We start from the raw sequence: 17,932 nt of genomic DNA, 5'->3' as shown, positions 1-17,932 counted from the left end.
AGAGGGAGGAGGCGGCAAAGAACGCCCGGTGCCAAAACTAAGTAAGTTGGCTGACAAAACGCACCCATCTTTCCGCGCCTCGGCCGGGTGCTCCAGCTCCGCGGAGACCTAGTGGGCTCGGCGTGGAACGGCCGCCGGGGCGGGGACCCCGCTTGGCTCCCCCCCGCGCTCCAGCGGCCCGGAGGACTCGGTGCCCGACGTCCCTGGAGGAAAAGGGTGGTTAGCCGCGGAAAGAAATCAGGAAACTGGGCTTTTTCCCCCCTCACTTCGCCGCCTAGTGTCGGGGAGATTGGCAAACGCTCTGGAGAGGACCGGGAGAAATAGCCCTGGAAAAGTGGAGAAAGTGGTCAGGAAGTCAGTCCCCTTCAGGCAGCTGTTTATCGGCTAGAGCCCGAGCGAGGCGTGGCGGCTCAACTTCCAGGGTTTTCCAGGTGAGGGGACGCCGGACGGCGGGTCCCAGCGACCCGCGCGCGCCCGCGAGAGCCTCCCCCTCAAAGTCCAGGGCGCTCTGGCAGGGAAAGCCCCCACAGAAGGTGGCTCTCAATGCCTTACTAGACTTTTCCTCCCGACAACTTTCGGGTTATTTCCTTAACTTTGTGTGGAAGCTGCTCGGGGGAGCGGGGAGGAGGAGAAAGTGAAATTTGGAGGAGAAGAGCGACTCCTTGTTTTTCCGACGTCTCACCATTTCTAGAAGGTTGACGTTGTTGGAGGTGGTGACAGCTGAGAGGGGCGCAGGACTTGTTTCCAGGTGGAGACGGTCCACCGCCTGTTCGGTCGACCCCTCCCGCGTGCATGTGGGCGGCGGCGGCGGCACGCGGTGCGTGGTTCTGCGAGTGGAGTTTCAGCCGCGACCCAAGTGAATGGCCCCCAGGGGCTGTGCGGGGCCTCCGCCTCCCCCGCCTCCTCGAGCCTGGGTCTGGCCGGGAAAGATGCTAGCCATGGGGGCGCTGGCAGCCTTCTGGGTCCTCAGCCTCCTGACCTACGGTTACCTATCCTGGGGCCAGGGCTTGGAGGAGGAGGAGGAAGCGACCTTTCGAGCTCAGTCTGGAGAGAGACCGGAACCCAGTACGACGGCCACCTCCCAACCCCATCTCATTTTCATCCTAGCGGATGATCAGGGATTTAGAGATGTGGGTTACCATGGCTCGGAGATCAAGACTCCCACTCTTGACAAGCTTGCTGCCGAAGGAGTTAAACTGGAGAACTACTATGTCCAGCCTATTTGCACACCGTCCAGGAGTCAATTTATTACTGGAAAGTAAGTGTTACCACTTCGTATATTTATTCCTTGGAGAAATCTTACGCATTTAATTAAGACCGAGCTCCTAATTTTAAGGAGTAGCAGAAAAAAATATGGCAAACGAGTGAATGAATGAAATGTGGTATTGAGTTACGGTGAGTATTAAATTGGATACCTTGTTAATGATCTTGAACGTCTCCTCTCTAGTCTCATTTTCTTACACTCAAAGCCTTCTGGGAAGTGCCCTCCAATTTTTTAAATGAGGTTAGTACTTGTAAAGTCTCACCTACCAACCACATGTCTCCAGAAGGGGTCTCCTTTTCCAAATCTATTTTGTTTTTTGAGCATGCTCAGATTTGTTTCAGGCGTCGCAACAGAATTCACCATCGCCATTACTGATAAGAAAGACAGATGAAAAATGTTCTGCAACTCAGTTTGCTCTTAAATCTAGAATTGAATACTCAAAGCTGTAAGTTCTCATGGACATAAAAGAGGTCAAGGGAACAGATGGAAAGCAATGTAAAATCAGTGTACAAATGACTGTTCGGGTCTTTGATAGGTAACTTTCTCTAACTGGATCAATAACGAGGGCCATGTGTGATTACCAAGGTGATTCTCAAAACGCAAGGAAATTCAATGATGAATGTTCAGCAGGAGTCAAATTTCATCTGAAGTTTTCTACTACTCCTCACATGTCTGGGAATTTTCTGGTTAACTCTAAGAGAAATCAGATTATTTGGATGCTTAAGTAAAGCCTTTTTAATTTGTTGCTTTGCTAAATCGCTAAACCTTCTGTTTAAGACAGTCACTCATTTTCAAAGTTTATTCTATCCTATTAGAAGATAGGTTACTGTTATTGATTTGGATGTCCAAAGTCAGCCTGTGCAACAGAGATAGACCAGGAAGTCTGGAGGTCAAGCCACCACTGGCCAGTGGTAGAATAGAAGCCTCTGGTTCAGTATATGTGTCCTGCGATTTCAGTGTCAGGGAACCCTGCTTCACGAAAGTTGTTCTTGGAATTGGATCCTCTCAAAGTAGCCAGTATCCATTGGAAAAAAAAAAAAAAAAAAGATTATTTTGTAAGAATCTCAGTCTTGCAGAGACTTTTGCTTATAGCATGATTTCCACTGCTTAGCAAACTGTCAGAATGTAGCATCACTGCCAGAAAAAAAAAGGAAAAAAAATCCCATCCTTTCCTTTCCTGAGAATGAGAGATTTAAAAAAGTCTCACTGTACTTCAGAGTCATTTTAAAGGTTATTTGTAGCAACAGAAAGTCAAGGGTGTTTGATATTTATAAAGGAGCAGATTTTTGGCTGGAAAATAAGTCCATCTGGTGGCCTGCAGGTCAAGTTCTTCATGTCTAATCCCAACCACCCTTACATTTGGCTTATGATATAAATGTGTCATAAAATCTCACTAAATCTCTTCAACTAATTTAGAGAATTTAAATTTACTGAGATAGCTGATAGTAGTTGAAAATATGTACATGAATTATGTGAATTTTATCTTTCACAATAGAGCATATGCTATAAGGCTTTTCACCAAGTAAGAACATTTAGTTCCTAAACATTATCTTGCACTGATAAAATATCTGGTTTTATCTTTCAATCTTTATGTTTACTTAATGACATGAAGCAGAAATGAAGCTAGAATAATTCCTAACTTTTTTTCTCTTTTTTAAATTGAAGATAATACACAATGTTTCATTTATTTTAGGCATACAACATATTTATTCAACAACTCTATATATTATGCTATGCTCACCAGAGTGTAGCTAATTTTTCTTTTGTCAAAGGTTGACTCTCTTGTTCTTTCAATGCAATCAAACATCTAATGAAAAGATTTATTCTCCTATTAAAATTTTCTATTCAGTGCGACAAATTGTGTAACTGTTCTATAGATGAGAAGTTTAAATAGATACTGTACTTGATTTAAATTTTTGTTTGATTTAAACAGTTGAAGACATTTTCTTTTTTTTTTAATTTTTTATTTGTTTTCAGTGTAAAGTTGAAGACATTTTCATTTGCAGTTCTCCTTTTAGACTGGAAGCTTCCTTAACATGAACACAAATATAAGAAAGAAAGTAGTGACAGAAGCCTAGTTGTGGGCCTAATATTAATAGTGCATAACTCAGGGATTATGGTCATTTGTCCTCTCCATGAGCACATGTGTATACTCTCTGGATCTTCTAAAGTAAATCAAAACAAAAACAAAGAGCAATAAAAACCTAACTGTCCTGAATTATTTTAAGTGAAAAATGTGTTATGTAAAATATGAGAGGATTCAAATCTTTTATAAAGAAAGTTAAGATGATTAAACTGTGGCTACTTTTAATACTATTAACAAATCAAGCCTCCTTTTAGGTTTTGCTGAAGTTCAAAATGTAAAAATATTTTCCCCTATACTGCATAAATGTGCTGCAAATTCCAGATTGCTTCAATAATTTATATCATACTCATCTGGTAATACTAAATATCAGTTGGACTGTCAGTAAGCATTCACTGTGTACAGAGAGATCCCTGTATTGGAGCTCTGAGGAATAAGTAAGCAGTAAGCCTTAATCTCTGGATAGTGGTCTTCAAATTTAAATCTATGAAAAGAATCACTCAAAAGCCTAGTTAAAATGCAGATTTCCAGGCCCAACTAGCAATTTGGCTTCATTAGGTCTGGGGTTGAGCCCAGAAATCAATAGTGATTTAGCAAACACTTCAGGTTATGCTGATGTTAACAATATCAATACAAATTAAGGGTGTAATTATTAAGTGCTAACATCCATTGTTCCAGGGTAATGCATTTTTGTCTCATTTAATCTTTACAACACCCTATGAGATAGTTGCTGTTGTTATGTTCATTTTTTTATAGTTATGGCAAAAAAATTTCAAGAGACATAGTAATGCAGGGGCTTTGTACATGGGACTTCCTGAAACAGCACTGTCCGTGTTCAGAGTTGGCCTGGTGATAAAAAAAAGTTCGATTGAGAAAGTGGCTGTCTATATTTGATTTATTTCAAAGTAATTTTCTCATCTTTTGTTTTGTTTTTCACAGTTTTACAAATAAAGACATGGATAAATGATATCATTTCTTCTTTTTTTAAAGATTTTATTTATTCATTTAAGAGAGAGAGAACACAAGAAGGGAGGAGGGGTAGAGGGAGAGGGAGAAGCAGGTTTCCCGAGGAGCAGGGAGCCTGATGAGGGGCTCAATCCCAGAACACTGAGATCATGACCAGAACCGAAGGCAGATGCTTAACCAACTGAGCCACCCAGGCACCCCGTGGCATCATTTCTTCTTAAAAGAATATAATAAAGGAATCAGAAAGAGAATTAAAAGTTTTGCAAAATTTAGAGGTACCTGAGTGGCTCAGTCCATTGTCTGACTCTTGATTTTGGCTCTGTGCAGAGTCTGCTTGAGGATTTTGTCTCTCCCTCCCCACCTCTGCTGTGTGCTATCTCTCTCTCTCGCTCATTCTCTCTCAAATAAATGACTAAATCTTAAAAAAAAAAAAAGTTCTGCAAAATTTAGACATGCATTTTATGCAGACTTTAGGAAAAATTGACAAACTGAACTAAATTTATATCTTTGGCAATAATTTTGTTTTTGTACTATTTTCTTGTTAATTTTTCTACTTGAAGTACCATGATGATGATTTTTATAAATGCAAAGGTAACTCAAATGTGTATTTGTAATAGGATATTTGATAAATTCATTTTGTGTTAAAAAAAAAAAAAAAACAACCTCCTTCTTCTTGCCGAGGGTAGTCATTCTCCTGACTTCTAACACCTCAGGTTAATTTTTGCCTTGTGTTTGAACTGTATCTTAATGGAATTATAGAAAATGCACTCTTTCATGTCTGCCTTCTTTCTTTTAACATTATGTTAGTAAAACTTTTCCATGTTGTTGTCTGTAGATGTAATTAATTCATTCATCCTCATTACTGAACACTGTTCTTTTGTATAAATATATGACAATTTATTCATCCATTCTACTGTTGACAGACATTAAGGTGGTTTCCAGTGTTGGGCCATTATAAATAGTGCTGCCATGAATGTATTTGTATGTGTTTGTTGATGAACATATGTATATGTTCTTTTTGGATATCTATCAAGAACTTGGATTGCTGGGTTATGGGTGTATTCATTTTCTGTGGATAGTTTTGCAAAGTGTTTCCAGCAGTTTACACTCTTACCAGTTCACACTCCTAGCAGTGTATGGAGAGTTCTAGTTATTTGATATCTTTGTCAACATTTGATATTGTCTTTTTCAATTTAGCCATTCTGGTTGTTACACACTGGTATACCATTATGGCTTAAATTTGCATTTCTCAGGTGAGTAATGAAGTTGGACATCTTTTTATATTTTTATGGACTATTTAAATAATCCCTTTTAAGAAGTATCTTTTTAAGTCTTTGTCTATTTTCTCATTAGGTGATTGTTCTTTCTTATTGATTTGTGATAGTTATTTATATATTCTCTCTCTTTGTCAGATATTTCTACTGCAGATGTCTTCATCTACTCCATAGCTTACTTTTTCACTCTTAATAGTGTTTTTGATGTCAAGAAGGTTTTAATTTTAATGTCGCCTAATTAAGACTCTTTTTCTTTTTATATCCTATTTAAGATATCTTTGACTAAATCAAGATCATGATTTGATCTTTTTCTCCTAAAAGTTTTATTGTTTTATTTTTATATTTAGATCTATAATTCATCTGAAATTAATTTTCTGTTATGGTATAAGTCAGGGTTCAAGATTATTTTTTCCCATGTGTATGTCCATTTGACCCACACTATTTATTTAAAAAGCCATACTTTCTCCACTGCACTGCAGTGTCACTTTTTCATAAATCAGAAAAATGTAGATATTTGGTTCTATTTCTGGACTCCATTCTGTTCCATTAGTTTCTTTGTCTATCCTTGTGCCAATACTACATTCTTAACTCTTATAGCTTTATAATACTGATATCTGGAAGGTAAGTTCTCTGACTTGTTGTCCTTCAAAATTGCCTTAGCTTTTCTTTAACAGTTCATTCATTTTAATATGGGAGAAGGGAAAATATGAATGTACAAATACAAATAGGTTGGGAGATTTGGTTTTGGAATATGGAGTAGTTCTTTTCTCAATTATTCTACTCTCTAAGTGAAATAACAAATGAAGCCATTAGCTGAAAATAAAGATCTGGAGGTTTAAAGACAGAAATAGAAAACATTCTTCTAAGAGAATGAGAAAATGAATTAAGTAGAGAAATGCTGTACAAATACAGGGCATTCAGCTGAGCCCACTTGAGATTTGCAGTCATAAATTTAAACAGAGATCAGTCATCATTTGTTTGTTTTCCTGTACCATGGCCTGGTGCTGATGTGCAGAAGAAGTGCCATTGAAAAGGTAGACTTAAGGGGCACCTGGGTGGCTCAGTGGGTTAAGCTTCTGCCTTTGGCTCAGGTCATGATCTCAGGGCCCTGGGATGGAGCCTGCTTCCACCAATCCCCACCTGCCTACTTGTGATCTCTCTCTCTCTCTCTCTCTCTCTGTCAAATAAATAAATAAAATTTTAAAAGGTAGATTTAACTAGATTTGGGGCTTTGGCAGATAGTGGGATCATGGACTCTAAATTGGCAAGGAAAAGAAGAAGACAATAAAGGGCTAATGTTCTCTAAGAAATCACCAGGGTCAGTGAATTGACTATCTTGCTGGGGTTGAAGTGAGGATACTGTAATAAACTTGGAAAGCTAGATAGATATTGGTAGTTGGAGAAATTTGAACTTGGGATCAAAATTGTGTGAGTAGTACAGTTTTGGGAAATGTCAGGGGCATGGATGCTAAGGTGAGGTGGAAGAAAACGTCTTCAGACATGAGGAAGGCACAGTTTTAGAAGGGCAAGCTATTGGATAGATCACTTCAGCAGATATTGAAATCATTAACAACAGTGAGAGAAGCAACATTCAAGAGGATGGTGAACCAGGTGCTGGAATCATTTATGAGTGGGAGGTAAGGGTCAGGGCCTGGAACTGGGTAGGTGAAGCAGTCAAATAGGAAAGATAGTCTATGATCTGTTGCCTTGCTTTTCAAAGGAGTTGAGCTTTTAAATGAAGACAAGAGGCAAAATTGTCTGAAAGTGCCAGTGAGGAACTAGGAGGACATTCATCTCTGCTTTAGGCTCTGTGATGACTGGGGTATAAGTAAAAGAACAGCCCCAAGTTGAGAGGATGTCAGGGATACCCAGCAATCAACTAAAGCAAGAAGGTGGAGAGAAAGTCCAGGAAAGAAGGGTGGTCATAGTAAATTTTCCTAATGTCAGACTTTCAGTAACAGAAGGCATCTTGGCAAAAGTTAGGGAGTTAGCAGTGGAGAGGGATCCGTTGAATCAGAGTAGAGATATACAGAGATATATAGAGATTAGAACCTGTATGAAAGACAATACATTGGGAAGACTGGAGTTAAAGTGAAAACACAAATGGTGCCAAAAGACATGGTAGGATTTTCTCTACACAATCTCCTGGGAAATGATGTGTTCAGTTTTAATTTTAGTCTCATTCTGGAGATTGAATGAGCTCCTGACCCTTCATCAGCAACTACTGCAGCCATACTGTATATAGTCAGCCACACAGTCAGGAGCTCTGGGGGCTTCATCTGGTCCAGAAAGTTAGGATCCATGTAGGCCTCCTCTGTAGACTGCAATGGACTATACTGGCAGGAAAACATGTTTCTTGGGAGTTTACAGAGTATTGTTCTAGATATGAGATTATTAGTCAACAACTATGCTAGTGTTGAAAACCCTGAAAAAGTAATTGAATTCTTTCAGCCACTCTCACAGGAGAAAGAGTCACAGAAGCTAAGGAGAGTAGGGTTTGGTGATTCCATTTTGTAGGCATGTGGGTGTACATACCCATTTCCCCTCTGCTTCTATTGTAAACATAACATCAAGAGTCATACATGCTTTCTCTTCCATCCACTTCTTTTATCCAAAGCCTAGTTTTAAGTAGTGTTCCACATACTGAGAATACACAATAAATATCAGTTGCTAAGAGTTTGCTTATTACATTTGTAAATATTTAGTTAATGCATAAACATCTAGAGAAATGTTTATGGTTAGAAGTTTAGAAGAAACAGAATTTTTCTTCCAAGCCTCACTTTGGCTTTGGAAAATGACTGTAACAACAAAGAAGAGGGTAGCTTTAAAGCCTCACATATCCATTTCAAAAAGAACAGCTCAATAGAGAAGACCATTCAACAAATAGCTGCCTCTTCCTGTTTGACCTCACAGGTTTTTCTGACAGTAGAATCACGGTCAAGTAAGCTATTGGCACACTCTTGTGATCAAAGTCCCTAATTTTAAACGAGTCTCTTAAAAAAGGTTCCCTCTGAAATGAATCTCTATTCAGGTAATCCTAAGTGAGTTTCCTGAGTGGCTGTTCTGAAAGGTGGACATTTATCCAGGTGTGGAGAGTTGGGAACATTTTGTTTCATCCAAATGACCTCTCCCAGAGATCAAAGGTGGGAGAAGCGAAAGACTTAGAGCCCCTGATTCTAATATGAGCTCAGTATGAAAGCCTCTTTTATTTCAAAGTTTGGTCTCATTCAGATTTTTTCCTACAGCAATATTCCAGAATTAATTTCACTACAATCTTTTTCTGTATTTTACTTTGATATAATTAGAGTGTGTTGCAATGTTCTTTTACCATTCTAGATAGTAAATATTCCCAGTAGTGTTACCTCATTGAGACATTCATTCCCCTGTGTGCTCCGTTGCAAAAAAGACTTTTTCCTCTAATCATTTACTCCCTCTCTCTTCTGATTCACTCAGCATATTTGCTTTATTCCACCATGACTCTCATTACATCACCAGCCTCAGCAAACACCCTCCCTGGGTTGCCCTGACTACCACAGAATTGGACCAGAAATTAATTTTTACTGACCACCTTATTGTACCAGTCACTTTTCAAATATCCTGTCATTTGATCTTCACACCACCCTGAAAGTAAACTATTTTTATTATTTTGAAAAAAAAATAGTTCTGAAATATCTAACAGACGTCTTCCTTTCATGGATGATATATGAAACTAATAGAGAAATCATATAAGTTGATCACAGTCACACAGCTTCTAAACAACAGAGCCTGCATTTGAACCTAAGCCTGGGTATCTTCAACAAGACCCTTGCTGTTTTCATAACCTCATTCTGCCCAATATGAAAATTGTAAGTATATTAGTCTAGTCTTTAAAACAGTTTTTAGCCTTATTTTCCTCTCTCAAGCTTCACACTCCCCTCCAGAAAAAAGGATGATTCACTGTTTCTTGAGCACATTCCATACTTTACTTTCTTCCTTCTTTTGCACATATTGTTTCCACTCCTTGGAATTCATGCCCTATCTCTCTTTGCCCAAATGCCAGCCACTCAGACTCACCTAAAATACTACCTTTCCTGTATAGCTTTCCATGATTCCTTAGCCAGAAATAATTTATTCCAGTGATGACCTTTCATAATCCTTTCTATTACTGTCTTACTACGCATGATTTCCACCTCATTCATAGGTGTCACTGGACCTCATACCTCTGGTTTATAATCTCCATAAATCTCACAGTGCTTTGTACTAATAGGCACTAAGTATATGTGTGAAGAATGAGTGAATGAACGAATGAATGAATAGATGAATAAATGATTATTTCTCTCTGGAAGGCAATGTGATAGAGCAGAAATAGCATAGAATTTATAGTGAGGAAATCTGAATTACAGTGCTGATTCAATGAACAAATTCCTGACTGACCTTGAACAAGTAGTTTAATCTCTCTAGGATTCCATGATTTCACCTGTAAAAAAAAGGAATAATGTTATTATTTATATTGCCAACCTTAAATTGATCAATTGAGTTAATATATGAAAACAGTGTGAAAACTTTTAAGTATGATACAGCTTTTAAGTAAAAATTATTTTAAATTTAGAGCTACAGCTCTGTAATTTTTTTTAAGATTTTATTTATTTATTTGACAGACAGAGATCACAAGTAGGCAGAGGCAGACAGAGAGAGAGCAAGGGAAGCAGGCGCCTCACTGAGCAGAGAGCCCGATGTGGGGCTTGATCCCAGGACCCTGGGATCATGACCTGAGACGAAGGCAGAGGCTTTAACCCACTGAGCCACCCAGGTGCCCCAGCTCTGTAATTTTTAAGCATATGCAAACTTTAAAGGAATAGTTTCATTTTTTTTTTAAGTTTTCTGTGATACAGTCATATCTCTTTTCCAATTTCAGCCTATCAGTGCAAAAAGTTAAAATTAAATCTCATATGTTTTAATTTCTATACAGAAGTTTTTTTCGTATGATATTGTTAGTTCTGAGATGTTCAGGAAGGTGATTAGGGGCATATATTTTTTCAATTTCTGCACTTGGAGATGGTGTGTGTTGTTGTCATCATGCGTGGCAGAATCTGATGGAACCCTGCTAAGCTTGTGACAACTGAAAGCAGATGCATATTTAAACAATGACATTAAGAATACAACACTAAATGAGAAGAAATGGAAATAGGGTAATGGAAAGGCTGGTGATTAATTACTTCAAATTCTTTCAATCAAAAACAACTTTAAAATTTTACTGAATATCATTAACATATCTCATTCAGCTTTGAATGCCAGTTCACCCCAGGGTCTATAGCTCAGTAGGTCCTCAATAAGTTGTTTTGAATTAAGACATTGCTCTTGGCTTCATGGGAATTGAAATTTTATATGTTCTGTGGCCACTATTTCAGTCACCTTCTAAATGACTATATTCCCTGCAGCATCTGCCTCTAATATTAGGACCCGGGTAAAATTCAACATGGTCAAAATCACACCACTCCCCTGGTTAAAATCTTTTAGAAACTGCCATTACTTATAGGCTAAAGCCTTATTCCTAAGATTTCTATATAAGGACCTTCAAAATATAGCTTCTGATAAAATTCTGGTACAATCTCCCAACACATTCCCATTTATACTTTCTCTGGATTATCACTGCCAAGGTACTTATACTTTCCCACAAGGGCTATGTCTCCGAACCCCCCCGTTTCCATCTAAGCAGATTTCCCTTTGATAGAATATCCTTAATTCTCCAATTTGTTGCATCCCTCCAGATCCTCTACTACTTTTCTCTCTTCTCCAATCCTTCTCTGACCATTTTCTTACCCTACTCCAGGCAGAATCGAGTGCATTCTTCTCTTTTCCTACAGCCTATCCTCTTTATATCTTTATAATATTTGTAATTATTTATGCACCTATTTCCTTCCAATTCCAAAATGCACAATACATTAAACTATAAACTTCTGTCTTTTTTAAGATTTTATTTATTTATTTATTTATTTAAGTGGGGAGGGGCAAAGGGAGAGGGAGAGGCAGAGACTCTCAAGCAGACTCTGCACTGAGCATGGAGCCCAGTGTGGGGCTCAATCTCACCACCCTGAGATCGCAACCTGTGAGGTGAAACCAAGAGTCAGATGCTTAACCAACTGAGTCATCAAGGTGCCCCTGAACTGTAAACATCTTACAACATAGTCTATTTAAAAAAAAACACACACACACACAAAAATTCCTACTGATTAAAAGGAAGGATTCTGTAAGACACCAGCCCCCCTATATATGCCTCATTTTCTCATGGGAAAATGACTATGATAATTACAGTACCTATCTCAAAGGGTTTATTGTGAGGATTAAGTGGTATTCTGTACATAGAACATAGAGAATAGAAACCTATCACATACAAATAAATTTATTTATTTATTTATATAAATCTTAATATCTTGGTTATTATCTTCATGCTGGACAACTTTAAGCTATCCCACAAATAATGACTGTTGATAAACAGACTCTCAATAAATATTTCTTCAATAATTTTACTGAATCACCATTGCTGATCAACTGAGATTTGATACTGTATTTCACAGAGTTAGGTAGACACAAATATTCAGATTGGTAAGAACTTTAAGCAATTGTTCAACTATAATTTTAACTTTATCATGTTCAGAGAAAGCAACCATGTTAAGTGGAAGTTATTTGAGGAGCAGTGTGCTATCTGGGAAGGACAGTAGGAATAGGATGGAAGATCTGGGTCTAAACACCAGTTCCTTCCTACAGTGAAACATTAGATAGGTTACCTTGTGCCTGGTGAGTCTCATCAAATGAGAGGGATAGGAGCTAATAGACCATTACTTTCTGGTTTGGTTATCCTATTAAACAAGACCATGTTGGTGAAAACATATAGAGTATTGCTTGACATATAATAAATAATAAATACATTCTGGTTTTAGGTATAACTGAATTCTACAGGGCATTTATTTTGAACAGAAAAGGAAAAATCTTTCCAAAGTTTCAGGTACTCTTTTAAATTTTTTTTTTTTCAAATTGGGGATGTGTAGAACCTTACCAAAAACTCTGACAATACTCATGAACCTTTTGGGCTTACCTTTTGTAGGCTTTATACACCTTTTCTTGGGTATGCTTATGACAGCCAACACAGTGCTAGAACTCGTAGAATTCAAAGGGATATCACATGTAATTTTTTCCAATCCCTTAATTTTGTGACAATGGATAGGAATTCTTTCCACTGACCAAACAGAATCAATAATAGTACATCGCTATCATAACACCAACACCAGTCTACTAACCATCTGGGCCTCGTAGGGAAGACAAGCCAGAAATAATCACTAGGTCATTGTCCCCATGCTGAGGAGATATAATGGGCTTTTCTCAATACTTGGTTGTTCTCAGACGTAAGGGAACCAGACCTAGATGAGAAAAAGGCTGAGGAAACTAACTGGACCTTATGGGATTACTGGATTCTTCTATGCACAGTATCTGCACAGGCTTTGTGAGCATGGTTTAGCAACATTCATTTTCCAATAAGGTCCAGCCAAGAAGTACATTGCAGCAGGAAGATGAGTGGCAATCAATATTGGATTAAATTCATGATCACAAATCCAAAATAGGCACTCAAAAATGCCCAGTGATTTTTTAACTTCCTTTAGTATATGTTCCATTCTTTAGAACTACTATTTCAAAATTTCTTATCTCCTCACACTGCCAATCATGGGCTCATTACCTTACTTCAAAATTCCATTGACAGAAATAATAATGAATAATCTATAGCACAATGTTAATGTATACTATAAATTATCTACAATTTTAACATTTTTAATCTGTGATTTATTAGAAATTTATAAAAAGATTTGTCATAATCTTGGATCTGAAGATTTCTAGAATTTTTAAATTGTTTTATCAGACTTTAAAAAATTATCTTCAATTTGAATAGAATAAGATTAAAGACTGTATTATATCCTTTGAACACACCATGTTTTTGCACAGAATAAGGCTGTAATAAAAGTATGTGAACTGAGTGTATCGAACTTATCAAATTTAAAATGTTTTAGTTTAGGGCACTTAGTTGGCTCAGTAGGTTAAGTGTAAGACCTTTGATTTCAGTTCATGTCATGATCTCAGGGTCGTGAGCTTGAGCCCTGCGTCGCACTCCGCACTGGGCATTGAGCATGCTTAAGATTCTGTCTCCCTCTGCCCCTCCCATCGCTATAGGAAAAAAATAAGGTTTTGTTAGTTTAGATAATTTTTAACATATTTGAAAATATAATCTCAAATACTTGAAATCAGGTTGAGTTTTTTTTTTTTCTTTTTTTGTTTTGGTTCTAGTTTGGTTGTCTTACAATGCTCTGAAGTATAATTTAATCATAATTTTTTCTAACTAAAAGGTTTAGTTGAAGATAAAATCTTGGGAATAGAGATGTAACATTTATTTGGCACTTAACAAGTGTTAAGAAATCATATATATGTGTGTGTATATATATACATTACATATATATCATTCTATAATATATATTCTCTAATATGTCTATGTATATATCTCTCTTTCTTCCAATATGTATATAGACCTCATAACTCAAGGGTAATTATTATTACCCACATTTTATATATGAAGAAATCAAGCTCACAGAAGTAAAACATCTTGGCCCAAATCCCATAGTAAGTAATGAGTCTAGAATTCCAACCCTAAACTGTGATTGTTCCACTACATTACTCGCTACTCTTTCGAATGGAAATTAATAAATATCTTATTCAAGTAAAGCCACAACAGACTAAAATAGATATAGCTATTCTAAAAAGCAGAAACTCATTTTCAAACTGGTTTTCTCATACAATTTGGGGAAATTGGAATAAGTTCTTATTATTCACTTATTTCATATCTAAATTAAGGATGACACTATTAGTTTACCTTTCAAAATTTGTAATACTTAAATTGTTAATCAAACTATACTTTCTCATATTGAGATGAAACAAAGAATTTAAATGGTCCAAAGGGATTTAAAATATAATCCCAGCTCTATTTTTGTTACGATATTTTGAAGTAATAGATACCTACCTCCTATAAAATGTTTAAATTTGACTTTGGGAAGTTTTAAGGATTTATTTCATATGCATTATCAACCCTAACCTCTTAAATATTAACAATTAGACATTTAGAACTGTAAGATGTACATAATAGTGCAATGCCTAAGAATTACCTGGAGAGCTTGTTAAAGCCTTCATTCCTCTGTACCCCACCCAGAAATTTTGTTCGGAAGGTCCTGGGTGGGGCCTGAGATTCCTCATTGTGGGTAAACAGCCTGGTGATAACGAAGTTGTTGGTCTGGAGACCACAATGAGTGCGGAGTTACACCGCGATACAATTTTGGTCTCTAAGACTCCATGACCGTTTATTACCATCTTCTTTCTTTTTTCTTTTCCCACCACTTAACAGCCACTGTATGCATAAGACCGTTTAATTTAAATGCCATCCATGTAGCAAGTGTAGTTAATTCGTGTGGTTTTCTTTATATCCTCTGTAGTGGAAAACTTGTTTCAGGTTACATGGATCTGGCTCCTGGAAGAGACAGCTTCTCTATTAATGTGCTTTCAGCTCTCCCACAAAATGAATGATAAAAAAGATTCCTATTTTGGGCAAAGCAATTGGCTCAAGAGCAAAAGCAACCGAATTTCTGAGAACTAAATCGTGAAATTAAAGGTGCTAGGAGATATAGATATTTTAGCACATTGTTCTCTTTTAGAACCTTTCTATCACAATGCAAACTTGGAGAAAATGGACATTTATTTTGAGGTCTTGTTTAAATCAATACATTAAGAATTTGATCTAGTTTGCATCAGTTTCAGGATGAGTTCAGACATATCCTGATTTTTTTTTTTAAGTGTTCTAGCTGGTTTGAATTAGTTGAGGTATTCATTGTCATCATTTACCTTTAAATGAAATTAGGTCACTTGGGTCAACAGTCTGAGATTTGCTAAAATAATTCGGTGATTTGGTTTTAACAATAGAACTTCTTAGATCTCTTTTCTGATGTGGCTCTGAGTGATCACAGATGCCAAAATAATAAATCAAAATAAATACATAATTTAAAATAGAGAGTTTTTTTATTTTATAAGACAAATGTTAAGCCTCACCACAAATCTATGAGGAAGGTAAACGTTAATATTTCTCAATCTTACAAAGGAGTCTCCCAAGGTTAAATGCATACCCTTAGAAGTTCTTATAAAGGAGAAAACTACACATTGACTAGTTTGTCACACTCATGTGTAAACCTTCACAAAGCTTTCCGTTACCAGTTAATGGTTCTGGAGGTAATCACCCTTGATTTAATTGGGCTTCTTGTTTTTATTTCGCCAAGATTCATTCAGCATTCATTCATTCAATACTGAGCACCTACTCTTTGCCAGATACCATTCCAAGCACTGGGAGATGTATCAGTCAACACAAATCTACAAAAATCCCTGTTCTCACGACTTTTATATTTTAATACAAGGAGATAGATACAAAGAAGTGAAATATATAGTGTGTGAGAGGACGCTATGCTCTGTGAAGGAAAACACGACAGGAAAGGGGATGGGAGTTAAGAAGGCAGTGTTGTAGAGGTCATGGAAGGCCTCATTAAGAAAGTAAAAGAGGGGGGTGCCTGGGTGGCTAATTGGGTTAAGCCTCTGCCTTCGGCTCAGGTCATGATCTCAGGGTCCTGGGATCAAGTCCCGCATCTGGCTCTCTGCTCGTCAGGGAGCCTGCTTCCTCTTCTCTCTCTCTCTCTCTGCCTGCCTCTCCGCCTACTTGTGATCGATCTCTGTCAAATAAATAAATAAAATCTTAAAAAAAAAAGTAAAAGAGGGAGTCTTGTTATGTTGGTGCTCTGGGCAGACAGAAGGGCAGAGGCATAGGCATAGGCCCTGTGGTAGGAGCACCTTTGGTATGTTCAGGTGACATTAAGAAGCCCATCTAGCTAGACTGATCAGAGGAAGGATAGGGGACAGTTAGAGGAGGTGGGGCCCATGTCATTAAAGGAGCCAGATTCTGTAGTGCAGCGCAGGCCTGGGCAGGATAGGGACTGTGAGCAAAATGGGAGCCATGGAAGGCTTGGAGCGGAGGCATGACATGACCTAACTTAGTTTTAACTGATTTGCTTTGGTGCTTGTGTTGAGGATAGATTGTAGGAGTAAGTTTAAGGTTTGTAACAGGAAGCCCTGGTACAGAGATTATCCATTACCCTGTGTGGGGAAATGACAGGCTGTGGAGAGGGGTGATGGAAAGCAGTAGATTCTGAGTATCCAGAATCTCCACAGGTAGAGCAGATAAAATATTTTCATGGAGTGCAGATAGTTTGGGAGAAAAAAGAGGAGTCGAGGACAACTTTAAGATCATTCATTTCGCTATTAGCAGAAAAAAAAATGGGCTCACTCAAGCAGGTGAAGTTACTACTGATTACAAATTACAGGAATGCCTTCAGCAATTACATTTTACACTTCAAAGCCCACCAATAAATGAGAGCCTTTGTTTCTCCCTTCTCCTTTGCCTGACTCTCTGAGTTTTCACAATATGAAGGAGTACCAGAACATATGCATTTTTTCATTTAGCAGTAGGTCTGCAGAAGGGCATAGTAGGTGGAGTTAGAAGATCTGTATTTGAATTCCAGCTCAGCCACTTGCTAACATTTGGAAGGAAAGATAAAGCAGTACAGGGGAATGTGGAGGAGGTGGCTCTGTCACTACAAGAACAGGGACAGGGCCTCCTTTGGCCCCAAAGTTGCCCAGAATGGCATTCACTAGGTGAAGCCGCCATTCCCATCACTTTGCCACCTCAGACTTGAAGACACAAACCCTACAGAACACATTACTAGTATTAGAGTTGCTCAGATGGTTGCTTAAGAAAGGAAACCAACAAGCACAGCCAGGGTATAAACTGGACGCTCCTCTCTATTGCCATTACACTGAAAATGCTGCTACTTCAAACAGATTCAATGTCAGGTGTATATACCACAAACACACACACATGCATGCGCACACGTTTCTCCTCTTCAATTGGATTAAAGTCAAAGCCAGAGTTGTCTGAGTGGCACTTGGTTGAATCTTCACCTGCATTTATGGAGTAACGACTTTTAAGGACTTATTTCTGGTAAGAATTTTTTTTTTTTTTATTTGAGGTATGCTCCTTTTGTCTCTTAGTTTACAAATAGTTAAAAATAGAACAACTGTTTTATTTTTAGAAAACAGTCATTTAAAAAAATTTTCCATGTTGCCGATCTATTCTTTTTGTTCTCTGAGTTAATAAAGTTGTTCTTTAAATAACTTATGAACCACCCTGAGTAAGTTGTATGCTGGCTTCTGTGTTGTTTTCTGGGGCAAAGAGTTAGC

General features: G+C 37.8%; 1 protein-coding gene across 1 annotated transcript in view; it reads left to right on the top strand.

The window, feature by feature from the left end:
- Nucleotides 1-860: 860 nt before the first annotated feature.
- The window catches only part of ARSJ (arylsulfatase family member J), a gene marked incomplete at both ends in the record, with an annotated part of 85,532 nt that continues 68,460 nt past the window's right edge, over nucleotides 861-17,932 (top strand). Inside the window, one exon of the mRNA XM_080797627.1 lies at nucleotides 861-1,258. Within this exon, the coding sequence (XP_080653753.1) occupies nucleotides 861-1,258 (398 nt within the window). The remainder of the gene's footprint in view (nucleotides 1,259-17,932) is intronic.

The sequence above is a fragment of the Martes martes genome (genome assembly GCF_963455335.1).
Source record: "Martes martes genome assembly, chromosome: 2".
Taxonomy (NCBI): domain Eukaryota; kingdom Metazoa; phylum Chordata; class Mammalia; order Carnivora; family Mustelidae; genus Martes; species Martes martes.
Note: the sequence above shows the minus strand (reverse complement) of the source record. Positions and strands in the feature narration are given on the sequence as shown.